This window comes from Mixophyes fleayi, chromosome 5 (assembly GCF_038048845.1).
Source record: "Mixophyes fleayi isolate aMixFle1 chromosome 5, aMixFle1.hap1, whole genome shotgun sequence".
In the NCBI taxonomy this organism is placed as follows: domain Eukaryota; kingdom Metazoa; phylum Chordata; class Amphibia; order Anura; family Limnodynastidae; genus Mixophyes; species Mixophyes fleayi.
Genome location: NC_134406.1, coordinates 33,286,659 through 33,301,334, shown reverse-complemented (window position 1 = coordinate 33,301,334; position 14,676 = coordinate 33,286,659). Strand labels below are relative to the sequence as shown.

Below are 14,676 nucleotides of genomic sequence, written 5' to 3'. Positions count from 1 at the left end.
AAACAGGGGAGAGTGGGGCACCGGTGTCTAGAAGTGTCCGAATATATTTGGGTTTCCATAATTCTGGCTTTTGGAATGACTGATAGCTGCTTGGTAATGCTTTTTATTTGCCAATAACTTTTTGTGAACTTTCTTCACCAAACAAGTATGAAATGTCTCTAATTATTAGGTTACACTTACACTCTAAATTCTCTACCACACTAACATTAACCTACCAGTGTGTTTTTGGGCTGTGTCGAAAACAAAGCATCTTTGATTTGCAAAGATCAACAAAAAGGTCAGGTGTTACACTGTACAATTTTCTTCCACATATTAATTGATACTCATAAGCTAGATAGAGGGATTTATGGATGTAATAATTCCTCCAAAAAAGAATACTATACAATATAATATTTTTAGAGACCGGTTCTGCACTACCTGTGCTCATCTTTTAAATACTTTCATGTAAAATCCCATTCACATCCTTTAAATCCCGTTTGTGAACTCACCTGAGGATTTTTAAAAACAGCATTTTTTTCATTTTTCTTTTGAAAGTGAATTTTGTTTTCGCTGTCTCTTGGCCAATTGGATAGTATATCAACTATGTTTTCATGTTCTTCATAGAATCTCTCTGATGAAAAAGAAAAAAATAATATATCAAGAGAAAAAGGGCTGTATTCAGTGACTGTCACTATTTTGGGTCAAAATGCCCCAGTCCATATATTCTAATTATCTAATATATACACTAGACCCCCGTGTTTTGGTTTTGGTTTGGGATCTGGATTAACTTTGTGTTTTGGTTTTGGCAAAACCGCCCTCGCGCATTTTGGTTTTGGACCCCGGATTTTTTTCTAAAATCCCTATTTTTTTTTAATAAAATCACATAATTTGTCTCTTTTTTATCCCTACATTATAATTAACCTCAATAACATCAATTTCCAATCATTTCCAGTCAATTTTTGTCAAGTGACAAGATCACTGCTACCCCTCCTATTTCTATATGAGCAATGGCACTGGAGACTGGAGAGTGACAACAACACTGCTACCCCTGTTACTGTGTGAGCAGTGGCACTGAGCAATGTCACTGGAGACTGGAGAGTGACAAGAACACTGTTACCCCTGTTTCTGTGTGAGGAATGGCGCTGAATCTCCTGGGGAGGGAGGTACTTTTGGAATCCAAAACCCCGCGAGATCCGACAATGCAACAATGACGTTTTGCCCATACTTGCCAACTCCCGGAAACTTGCTTCCGGGAGTTGGGGGCGTGACTGGAGGGCGGGAGGGGGCGGGGCAAGGCCAATCGCATCATTTTGGCCCTGCCCCCCACGAAACCAAGCTGTACGTTGCGGGGGGCGGGGCAAGGCCAATCGCGTCATTTTGGCCCCGCCCCCCGCAAAACCAAGCTGTACGTCGTGGGGAGCTGGGCCAAAATGAGGCAATTGGCCTCGTCCCGCCCCCTCCCACCCTCCAAAATGGCGTGATTCACCGAGAATCGCGTCAAATGACGCGATTCTCTGTGAAATCTTGGATCTGGGAGAAATGCCAGCTCCCCCGCGAGCCCGGGAGACTGACCCGGATTTCGGGAGTCTCCCGGACTTTCCGGAAGAGTTGGCAAGTATGGTTTTGCCTCGATTCAGATCCGAAGATTTGCGAAAGTAGCGAGTTGGCTCGCGAGCCTACTCGGATCCCCTAAGTTCGGGTGGGCTCGGTTTTCAGAAAACCGGGCCTGAGCATCTCTAATATACACATGTATGAATACATTCACCACTTGGCTCTGAAAGAAGTCTCCTAAATTCATTGTACTATTATCCACTGTACATAGTCTGTTATTTTAATGTTATAGCGTATATTTACTAAACGGCGGGCTTGAAAAAGTGAAGATGTTGCCTATAACAACCAGTTAGATTGTAGCTGCCATTATGTAGAATGTACTAAATAAATGATAACTAGAATCTGATTGGTTGCTATTGGCAACATCTTCACTTTTTCAAACCCGCTATTTAGTAAATCTAGCCCTATGTGTTACTTTTAGCTGTGTGTAAGATGTGTCTAATTTAAGTTGAAATGCTGCTGCTAAATACAACCAAAAGTGTGCTGGATTATAATGTCCAGTGTCCTCATTTGGCTGTTTAAATGTTGGTGAAGGTTATTTGTGGCATCAAGGCAGTTTTGGGTGATGGTTGATATATTCTGGTAATACTGGACCATGTCATGTGACTATGGCGCACCCCTTGTCCCTGTTATATCTCACCAATAGGGAATCCTACTTTCTTATAATATCCAAGCTGAAAATACATTTGATACCATACAACAATATAATAATGTTGCACCACAAAATATATCTGGTTTACATGCCAAAACAAAATGTTGTATGCAGTAATGTTAACCTGGTAGTAATATGAAAACATAGATAAAACATACATAAAAGTCAGTAATCCTCTAACTTGCTCTCTGCTATATACTGAAATATACTCCCCTTAAATAGACTTCTCTGGGGGTAAATGTATCAAGCTGATAGTTTTCCGGCGGGTTTGTGAAGCCAATCAGATTCCAGCTATCATTTATTTAGTACATTCTACAAAATGAAAGCTAGAATCAGATTGGTTGCTGTAGGCAACATCTCCACTTTTCAACCCGCTGGAAAACTCTCAGCTTGATACATTTGCACCCTGGAGTTTGATGACAAGTTCCTGAAACTTCTACATACGTGTTGTACTGTACTTACCAATCTGTAGCTCAGGGTTCTCTTCATATAAACACCACTCAACAGTGCAGTCACAGTGACTCTTCTCAAACATGTTGTCTAGGATATCACGGACAGTCTGACGTTCATTCACCATCAAAGTCTTGGTGCTGCTATCAGTCATGTGAATCTTAATAACCAGCTGCAGATAATACATGTGACTGATCATTTGACGTGTTCAATTACATTGTGATACAATTACTGCGAGCAAGGTTGTCTTAGCTGTTTAAATAGCAGAACTCTTTCTTTATGGCTTGATAGGGTCAAAGCTCTTACTGCTGCAATCCCCACACAACTGCAGAATGCAGAGCTTGGGGGAGACATAGCAGGGGAGACATAGCAGGGGAGACATAGCAGGGGAGACATAGCAGGGGTGACATAGCAGGGGATTCAGTCACTTCGGTATGGTTTATAGTAATATTCTGGTGTGGGCAAATCCTGTTAATTTGCAATTCACTGCACTTTTAGGGCCCCATGTACAGTGGGCCGTAGTAATACGGGCTGCATAATTGCAGTTGTATGTATCTATTTTAAGGTGCAGGCATCCTAAGATCTGTAATCTAGCGTATAGATAGGTCTATCTCAAACATGCAGGTGTCGTCATCATCAACATGGGAAATTACACCATGCTTATTTGACTGCAAAGATATGCATTCTATAAGGCGTATCTTAAGGATATGTGTAAAGTAAAATCGGATGCCTTTCTAACAGGGGCAGTTGACTTGCCTCTCCAGACTGTTACTGTACTCAACTTACTCGTGAACTTCCTTACACGCCTCTCCAAGGACTGATTATATATATATATATATATATATATATATATATATATATATAACAGATTTAGGAGGGCATTAAATTCCAACGCGAGCCACACTCAATTACTGTTACTACGGTAATTTTAATGTGGATTTCTGTTCGTGGTTCACAGCGGTGAGATTACTGTAGTAACGGTAATAATGCGCGGCTCCCCTTAAAGTTTTGCACATCTTAAGATATGCGCATCTCAAATTACAGCCATAGAATAGTAAGTGTACAGACGCATTTGTGTGTGTACACAAAAGTCACATTTTTATGTTTACCTCTAGTACAGGTTCTTAGTAAGGTATTATAATGTATACTGTTCAGTGCAACTGAAATTCTCTACACTCCAGCAGCTATACCTTCTGCCTACCTGCAGGTCCACCTTAATTTACAATACATTTATATATATAAGTCTCATTTTAACATAATTACAACTTTGAATTGTGATGTGAAACTTTTCATCATTGTGTTCTTGTTTGTGTCTTCATGTGTTAGGTAATACATGAAAAGTAAATTAGAAACAACACAATTCACTCTCAGTGAGGTAGATCACAGCATTACGTGTCTGAGTATTTAGAATGTAACCTGTCGTATGCACATTAACTGTACAATGGAGTCTATATAGGAAACAGATGAAAAACATGAAAATATAATAACAAAACCCAGAGGAGTTTCATTAAAAAGCCACCATGAAAAACCTTTGCAAACGGACATGTAGTTTCCATGTGTTGCCAATAAACTTTCCAGCACATACTGTAGAGGTGACCATAGCCTGAGCATGCAAACGTGTGGTTTCAAGAAGTAGTTCCTTTTACAATTTTTTTGTCGTAAAATGAGGGTTTGTAGAACATCTTATTTGCTTTGCAAATGTTTCCAGTAATAACTGACAATACTCCATCTAAGTCATTGGGCAACATTTCATTGACACTTTATTAGTCATTTTTATTTCATTTTGTGATACAAAAACTACATCTGCTGACATTGCAAAGTTTTTTTTGTTGTATTTTTATGATGTAATGTCCTGCTTTTATCCTCATTTTCTACATAAAGAACCACTGGTTACTTTAAAGACCCTTACTGGTGTTTTTAAACATAGTGCAAATATCTATTTGCGTTAATACTTGTGCTGTGTGTTTTGCATTGCTATGTGATTTGTTGGATGCAGTTTCCTCTATTTCAGTTCATTCAAAGCATTTTACAGAAGTTAACAAAGTTCATATATCTCTGTGGAGTCTCATTGCATACATATCCAGTTGTGGTTTACAAGAATGGTTATACCACTGGTTTTCTGTGTTTTTCCCACTCATGTAAATGGCCCATTCGTTCCAATGGGGCTGTACGCTAGATGAAGGAACACAGTTGAAAGGGATAGTCCATTGAAATGAATGTGCCATTGACAGGAATGGACATGAATGAAGCTCCACAGCATTACTAATTTTTTATTTGTTTTTCAAGAATCCTTCGAAAAAGGAAAAGAGGACATGTTGCCCATAGCAAGCAATTGGAATCTAGCTATCATTCTAGGAAATGATAGCTAGAATCTGATTGGTTGTTACAGGCAACACCTCAACTTTTAATTTTTAGAAGGTCTGTTAAATTGATCTATAACTGTACTAAAGTATTGTAAAAACAAAAGTACATAGTGCAAATTACTAATTTAGGGACCGTCTGGCAGTTTTTACATACACATCACATGTATTTTATAAGTGCATATAAAGTAATATATGGTGTCATAAGTTTACTATAAAAAGCTTATGTTGTAGACAGAGTGAAATGCTGCATTTATTTTTGCATTACTCACTTTTATCACTTTGGCTTCCTTCATCTTGCCCAAAGCAAGTTTAATTTTGTCGGCCTTGGCTCTCGACTCATCCTGCAAGCAATTTTTGCAAGAAAAGTTTTTCTTTCTCAATAAACAAATATTTTCTCTTTCAAACTAAATTTGTTATGTAAACTTCCTCATAAACATAAACTTTGCTGCAACTGTTGTTTTCAGTTCTTTTTAAAAGTGACACTTTATGCAATTATGTAAAATAAAATAAATGAGTAATCTGATGTTTGTGTTTAAAAAGTCACACGTATCAAAATAACTTTTTTCGTTAATAATAAAAAAAAAATTATTCCTAGAAGTAAGTTGTCTAATCTTCTACTGGTTGGCTACACAGGCACTTTTGTTAAATGATGGACGGTCCACAACCACAAGAAAGTAAGCGTCATTTAACTTAATTTTAAGGCCTTGGGGTAAATGTATGAAGCTCTGGGTTCTTCAACACCCACGAGTTCGGCGTCTTCAGCGCTTAAATTTAAAGCGCGCTGCCTTGTAAAAGGAAACTTCCCTTTACAAGGCAGCGCCGCTTTAAATTTAAGCGCTGAAGACGCCGAACTCGCGGGTGTTGAAGAACCCGGAGCTTCATACATTTACCCCCTTGTGTACATCTCCATAGGTATCAGTGATTCCTATTTGATATAAGGTGTATACTGAGTTCAGCGGGCAGCTGAATATACCACAGAAATCTACAGACCGCCATGTTAACATTAAGCCAATCTTAACTCCTATCAGGTGATCCAAGCGGTGCACAGCTTTACTATAAAATAAGAGATGGCAATGAAAGCATCAAGCAACCTGTTATTCTAGTTAAGCAAGAAATTTTAAAATAATCTAAAGATAAAAGGTAATGGAAATTTGAATGACTGCTGTTTTACTAGAAAATTCTCTTTAAATCATAGTTGTCTACTCTCCTGGAATGTCCGGGAGACTCTCAAATTTCAGTTAGTTCTCCAAAACTCCCAAAATTCCCAGGAGCACAGGCCACCCTCCCATGTCCTAGTGAAGTCAGTGAAGGCAGGACTGAGGCAATGCAAATTGCTAGGTAATACCCCTCGCCACAGATGTCAGCCAACCACCCCTCTGGGATTTCCTGGAGAAGACTTAGGAAAGGTAGGAAAGTATGCTATAAATTGACATATTGAGTGACATTTAAGTTGTGCATGTGTATAAAGCTTAGTTCCTGAATTTGTAGCAGTTCTCCCGGACTCCCGGGAGAGCAGGGTTACCTCCCACATCTGTCCACAGGGCCTAGTGACGTGATTCACAACGAGTAACGTCATCCTATCCCTGCTCCTGGCTATATTCTCCCGCGAATCGTACCATTTGAGCACAGGGGGTTGGGGCCTAGTGTCACGATCTGCTTGCCCACGCCCCCCACTCTCGGCATCAGGATCTTTACTCTGTGATCTCCCAGAGGGAAGATTCTAAAAGTTGGCGAGTATGGCAGTGATTCCCAACTTGTGTGCCGAGGCCGTTTGTAAGCAAGGCAGGGGACTTCTTGATAAATATTTTGTCTTAGGGTTGCCTTGAAAAATTATGGAGATCCTACGGGTGCTTTGAACTGAGAAAGTTTGGGATCCACTGGAGTATGGTATAAAAGGTGGTGTTACCTATAGCATCCAATTAGATGTTTTCTTTCTTAATGAAAACTTTACTAAAACAAGACAGAATCTGTTTTATTGCTATCAGCAACACCGCTCCTGCTACACATGCAATAGTTTTCTTAAATGTTGACAAATATAAGACTTGTTACCTGAGTCATTGGCTCCTCAGGATCAGGTGGTGGAGGAGGAAGATCCATTTTCCATTCACTAGGGGGCGGTGGTGGCAAAGAGGACGGGTCATCTATGGAACCACTGGGAAAGGTGTCCCTGTAATTAGGATAATGATTGGTTGAAGTGTCTTTATTGGGATAGGAATGGTTGCTATTGCAGTCTTGATTGTTAACTTTCATTTCAGCGTCTTTGCAATCAGCCACGAGATCAGCCATCAAAGCATCCAGATCACTGTCTTCAAGAGCGTTTAGTGACTCTGCACAAAAAGCAGAAATATCAACATATGATATTGGTATGTACAAGTATCTCTCCATGCTTTGTTATAACATATTTTGGCATTAATAGTTAGAATTTATATCAATGGTATGTTGGTACTCAAGTTTAGATTAAGCAAAATGACAGAATATTTCATGATCATGTTTACGGATGAAGCATGAAGTATTTAGATAGATGGCATTATCGAGCTCCAGTCACACTGCATGATGAGTACACCTTTCATCTTTAACAGTGCAGCACTTCCATAGTTAACCTACTGAGTGAGCAGGTTAGTATGACAGCTATAGATTCTCAGGAGTGCTATTTATCTAAACTAATTTTGCCCCACTACTTTTTTAATATTGTTTTTTAAACACTTTTTTTTAAAATGTATACCTTGTGAAACTGTAACCAAAATATTATGTAATTAAAAGAAAACGTAAAATCACTGCTGGCCAAATAATACATTGTTTTTTTTTCTGTATGCTGGAAGAATTAGCATATGCGAAAGTGGCCCCTGACCCATCTACTTGTGACCTGGAGATTTCAACACCGGAACACTGTTGGGTGAATTGATGTTGTAACTTAAGTATAATTGTAAATCAGAGATCTATCAATGCCTATGTGCTGCATCCAGTTCCAGAAGAATATTAATATGTACTAAAAGGGGCACAAACATAAATTTTTCCTTTTATAATTTGTTTCCAATTGTAAAGCGCTATGGAATTTGCTGGAGTTATATATATTTATAAATGTTGATCATTATGATAATGATGATGATATAAGGCACTGGTGAGAGTCCTCAGCTTGAAAATGTACTTCAGTTTTGGCACATATAGGATATCTAGGAATTATAGAGTCCATAAAAGTAACAACTAAATAAATTATATGAGCTGCATAAGATATCAGTTATGTGTAAAGAACATCTCAGATTTATTTAAACGTAAGCAAAGAGGTTTAAGGGTGGCTGTATAACGATATAATCACTGTGTATAAATATATTAATGGCCCGTCATCATCATCATTTATTTAGATAGCACCACCAATTCCGCAGCGCTGTACAGCGAACTCATTCACATCAGTCCCTACCCCACTGGGGCTTACAGTCTAAATTCCCTAACATACACAGACACACACCGATTTATCAGCAGCCAATTAGATTACCAGTATGTTTTTGGAGAGTGGGAGAAAACCGGAGCACCTGGAGGAAACCCGGAGCACCTGGAGGAAACCCACACAAACACATACGGAAATACTGTAGTAATCTGCTCATTTTAACTTCACGTGATGCTTAAAAGAAAAGCGGAGGGTCTGCATAATATAGTAATACTTCGGTTATAAACATGCAGCCGTTACCTTTTACCAGGATTTTTTTTTTACCTCCGCACTATTACTAGAATACCTACACCCCAAAGCCAATGAGGCTGAAGCCAGTAGCCACACTCTGCTCTGGACACCAGTGCAGCTGTCGCATCTCCCCCTGTTCGAATCCACCATTGGCACATCTGTCTAGTTATATCACTCTGAGTGCATGGGGTCCACAAGTCAAGGGGATAGTGTGGGGCCACCTTGACCCATTTGCCAGTGTTCATTGCACACCCTGCACCCATGGTATATATGCCAGTGGATAACAGGCACATCCAACTTGTTATTTTGTGGTAACATTTTTTCTGTACTTTGCAATACCCTGATAATCTATTTTGCAATTGCAAATATAATCCTTATCCTGTCTTTAAGTATTTTCTATAGACACTTTCTAGTATACACACTACACCTTGCAGATGGCAAAAGCTTTGATACAGCACAATATTCACTCTACTAGAAAGTAGAGATGCTCAGGGTCGGTTCGAACCAAGCCCACCCAAACTTCGCAGATCCAAGTACCAAGCCGAGTACCAGGCCGCCCTCGCAAAACGTCATCATTGTGTCATCGGAACTCGCAAATGAAAAATAAATAAAAAGCTTATACCTTTTTAAAGAAAAAAACACCTTTCTAATAAAGGTGACAGTTTACTATAGAAAAACATAAAATTGCCAACATGTCATTATACCCAAAATATTGGCAAGCTGGTAGACCTCAGCACCTGCAATCTACACTGTCATCAAATCCCCCTCATCAGTGTGTAAATCATCCTTAAACAATGCTAATTCATCCCCACTGGAATCAACCATCACAGGAGTCTGTGTACTTTGATGTCATTGCTGGTAATGGCCTTCCTCAATGAATTTGTAGTTCATTTTACAGCAAAGCTGTCACTATTTTTTGGGCAATTCTTTTAGACTAGACCAAATGTCAAAATGTTGTGCTGACTCATCTGCATCACCACTGTTTTTTTTCCTAGAAGCAGTTGCCAGAGAAACTGAAGGAGGAGGACACAACAAGTGTCATGTACCACTTAAGCTGTCAGATTGATGACCAGGAGCTCCTTGCATCTCTTGAGATCTGGGTCAGTTGAAAAGAAAGAGAAGACATAGATCATAAACCTAGGATCAAGCACAGTTGCCAAAATGCAGTGATCTGATTTCAATATGTTGATAACTCTTGGATTCTGGCGAAGCGAAAAAAGTACTTAATCTACAAGTCCAACATAGTTGGCGGGATTGCTTTGTTTCATTTCCTTCTTAAATTTCTCTAGCTGCTTTTCAAAAAGTCTAATTAGGGGAATCACTTGACTCAAGATAACAGTGTCTGCACTCTCTTCACAGGTGACTACATTGAGTGGTTTCAGAACCTTGTGTAATACCCTGCAAATCACAGGTATATTACTGTATGCACTCATTCAGAAAACTATAGTTCCCCAGAGTGCCTCTGGGAAGTTAAATGCAAATTATGTCGGCCATTTGTGAGTGGACAGACTACAAACAACAGCCTAGGCTGCTCTCTAGAGCCCAAGATTTTGTACTAGAAGGCTTCAGGTAGATTCTTGGTGAAAGGGGAGGAGGTGTGTGGCTGCTGGCTGAACTAATGAAGGATCTTCCCATAAAGAGACACGGAATCTATGGCTGAATTGTTGTCCTGAGGGATGTTTGCAGCCAGCCCAGAAAGAAGCACCTTTGCAGTATAGGATAAGACCTAACTTGCCACTGCCCATGAGATGTGAGCAGGACTCATATGAAGACAGATAAGTTTCTTTTGCTTTGCTATGTTCAAGTTATTTAAGTAGACAGCAAACTGTGTTATTAAAACCTCTGACCTGGACTGTAATATTGCTATTGAGAGGTGTTATAGCACTGGCTAACCGAAGAGTTTGTTCCAGCCAAATCTGCTGTATTTAAAGTTATCTACAAGCTGACTGAAAATGCCTGAAATGGATGATGATGAGAGATTTGCAGAAAGCATCTAACCTTAACAAGCTGAATTAATCCTTGTTGCATCTCTGCTGATTTATGTCTGAGAAGTATAATCGGTATAATTGCACTAAAAGCATCGTGTTGATTTATGTTTGCATATCGTTGAACCAAGATTCCTAAAATGTGATTTACTTTGTGACATGTTGAATAACATTGCATGTTGATGGTATTGTGCTATTACTTCTCTACCCTACCGCTACTGATCTGCTCCTGTGGTAAAGCCTTATGCCACAAGCAAAGAGAATAAACCCATGAGTTTATGCAGTTTTAGCCCTGTGTTCCTTGTTTTATCCCAACACTACTGGGGGGACCTTCGCCTCTCTACCATACCGCGGGGCCTGTAGAATCCTTCCTTATACTACTTTTGGGGTGACAACCATCTGCACCGTTACACTTGCACAACATGGAAAGTATTCTCCATTGCGCTGGACTAAAATACCTCAAATTTGATTCTTCTTGCAGCTGCTGCATTATCCTACATGCAGAATTCCGAAAATAACCCAAATTATTTCTGGACACAGACAGCATCTCCTGCATGTCACTGTTATTTTTTAAAAATCTTCCTACCACCAAGTTGATTGTGTGAGCAAAACAGGGAATGTAACGGAATTGTCTCCGCTGTAATGCTCTCACAATATTATCTAAGGAACGGGCGGAGCGATCATAGGAACCATAACCGATTTAATGACCCATTCTCAGTTTCACTGTACCGACTGTGTGCTCTGGGTGACGGCGATCTCCTCGTCTTCATCTTCCAAAGCTTATTATTATCCATTTGTTTTCTCAGGTCTCTTAGCTGTTCTTTAAACTGGACATATTTATCATCCTGCCTCAGGGCCTACTCTGTATTTTTCATTGTAAGCACAGTATATCTCTTGTGTACGAGCTCTCTTAAATCCAGGATCTCATTCGGTAGGTCACGTTTTAACTTAAGTATGGTCTCCTCAACTGTGTCTATATATTGATTTAAATCTCTGTTCAATGCAGCGTATTCCAACAGGACAGATTCCATGCTGCCCACATGTTCCATGTCACAGTCTGTCTGAAGCAGATGTAATGCCACTCCAGTTGTAATATCTATTCCTGTGTCTACATAAGTTTGGCAGTTCTTCAGGGATGAGAGGGAGGTATCCACAGAGGAGAAGGAAATTAAAGATGCAACAGGAGCAGACATGGTTTAATAACGTAGAGTCCATTGACAGCACTGTTAGGCTTAAGGCAGCTAAGCTAATGGTAGCTTGTTTTGTGGGGAACCAAACAAACCAAGCACTTCAGCCACAAAAGTTACACTGCTTGTCGCTGGAGCACTTGCTTTGTTAAACTGAACATGTCCTTTTCAATATCTTACATAAAGATGGGTGGGAGAGCCCAAGGACAATTCCATCTTGCACCACTTATCTTTTCTGTCACTGCTGTGTGGCAATGTTTCCTAGATGTGCTATGAACTGCTGTGTGTTTGTGTAGTTGGTCTGCCGCTTAGCATCCAGCCAGGTCGCTGCAGTCTTTGTCTGAAAGTGTATGAAAATAATATTGTGACCTGTGAGGTGGTCAAAACTGACTGCAATGACTGAAAATAAGTGTTATTGAGGTTAATAATAATGTAGGAACAAAAAAAAGAGCTAAAGTATGTGATTTTAGCATATTTTAGCTATTTTTCTAAAACATACAGACCCAAAACCAAAACACGTGAGGGCAGTTTTGCCAAAACCAAAACACGAAGTTGATCCAGATCCAAAACCAAAACACGGGGGTCAGTGAACATCTCTTCTAGACAGTGTATGTAGACAATACTTACAGACAGAAAACAGGTTTTATTTGTAAAACAGATCTCTGAGACCTATTTTGCACATTTAACCACTTTAAAAACGACACAAAAGTGTTAATATTTAACCATTAGTGCTGTACTAAAGCTAAATCCTTTTTCTAAGAATGAAAATTCAAATCTATCACATTACAGCAACATAACTCGGGTTTAGTTTTAATGGAAGACCTGTATGTGCCATTGTTGCGGTTATTTCAGATGAATGAGTAAAAGGTCTATAGACCTATAACAGCAGCATTGACATTGGAGAACATGTTCACTATTTCATGCAATGCATATATGTCTACCAGAGTGTAACATTTGATGGGAGGTTCAGGGATGTTCCTTGCCGTATGTGGGTTAAGCTCCAACAAATGAAATGATATTTTACATGATGAGATTTTATGTCCTTGAAGGTGGTAGAAACAAGACTTCAGCTTATATCTACCATTGGGACGTCTGTTGCACCTTCTACTTAATACCAGAAAGGACATTTTTAGGCACTTTTGATTAATGTATTAAAACCTTTTAAGCACACTAAAGTTAGATATAATAAAAGAAAGCACTGATGCCCCCTCACACATGGTAGCAGGGTGGCCTGTGAAGTAATGTAGTCACTGGTTCATGCCCATACCTGGTCTGGCTTATCATCTTGCAAAATAAGAAGCAGATTGATTTTCCGGGGACAATTGCGAAATAGAGATGTGGACACACCTATGAATGCACTAGTGAAAGAAACATGATGAAAATAATGAAAGAGCGGGCCTACAGGCAGACAGGAGGTGAACATTTCCAGCTGGACCTACAAGGGGCAGCTACAAAAATCGGAATTTGAACTTCCGCCTTCTCAAGCACGAGGCAGACAATTAGCTGCGTTTGCGCACATTGAAATGTATTGCAGGACCACATATCTTGTGGTTGATTATTTCCCTTTAATGAATAGCATGGACCTTTGCAGATTGGTGCACAACATCCTATTGACAGCTGTCAAAGCAACTTAAATACCCTCATTTCAAATCAGCTGACATACTGTAACCTATCAGAGATGGATCCTTTAACATAAGGTTCATTAATAGTCTAATAGTTTCAGTTGTGCAGCCATGATACGGTATATATTGTATAACTACTTACCATTTAAATCTTTAAAACCAAATGAAAAATTGATCTCAGTTTCTTTGTAATCGGGTTGTGTATATGTGCTGGTTTCCATTTCCAAGTCCTGCAAAAAAATAATAATAAACAATATTATGCAGCCTGTCTGTATTACCTTTAGTCATGGTGTGTCTTATGCCATATGTACTCCATATGCAAGCCACGCCTTCTATAACATCTCTCATTTTGAAACTGTACAATGTTGATCTTACAGTATATCCTGAATTTTTGTCTGCCCAGGTTTCCTGCCAATGGTCCATATAGCTTGCTGCCTTAATTTATTATCATTTATATATATATATATATATATATATATATATAGTGCCCACTAGTGGGGAGATGGAGACATTTAGGGGTATATTTATTAAACTGTGGAGATGTTGCCTATAGCAACCAATCATATTCTAGTTATCATTTGTTTAGTACATTCTACCAAATGACAGCTAGAATCTGATTTGTTTGCTATAGGCAACATCTCCACTCTTTAAACCACCCGCAGTTTAGTAAATGTGCCCCTTGGTCTTTGCTGCTGGGTGACTTACAAATAGCCCAATGTTATATATTGTGTAAGCGCTACATAAGCAGAATTAGCGTCTCAGCATGTGACAGTGGTTTCTGAGCCAGTAGCAAAAATCTGGGTAACTACTGGTCATCTGTCATTTCTGCTGTAAGCACTGTGCATTGTGAGCATTTTGTACAACCAATCCTGGACACAGACGTTCCAGGATTAGCCAATTGTGAAGATGCCCACATATAACCAAGGTCACATGCAGTCCCAAATACACCAGCTTGACATGCCTGCATTGTTGCATTACATTATCTTCTTATCAGTTACTGTATTACATTATTTTAACATGTATCAGTTATTAGAAACCCCAACTGCTCAAATATAAAGCAGATTTCAACCATATTTGTTAATGTCATTGAATGTTCAGGTGCTCACAGTAGTGTAGATTATGGGGTCTATATCATTAGGGAGTTTTCATTTTTT

The 14,676-nt window shown here is 39.3% G+C and overlaps 1 protein-coding gene across 1 annotated transcript in view; it reads right to left on the bottom strand.

The window, feature by feature from the left end:
- The window catches only part of APBB1IP (amyloid beta precursor protein binding family B member 1 interacting protein), a 91,872-nt gene that overhangs the window by 38,464 nt on the left and 38,732 nt on the right, over positions 1 to 14,676 (bottom strand). Inside the window, exons 3-7 of the mRNA XM_075211980.1 lie at positions 13,665 to 13,752; positions 7,105 to 7,382; positions 5,325 to 5,396; positions 2,705 to 2,864; positions 489 to 610 (exon numbers count right to left, since the gene is read on the bottom strand). Coding sequence (XP_075068081.1) covers positions 489 to 610; positions 2,705 to 2,864; positions 5,325 to 5,396; positions 7,105 to 7,382; positions 13,665 to 13,752 — 720 coding nt within the window. The remainder of the gene's footprint in view (positions 1 to 488; positions 611 to 2,704; positions 2,865 to 5,324; positions 5,397 to 7,104; positions 7,383 to 13,664; positions 13,753 to 14,676) is intronic.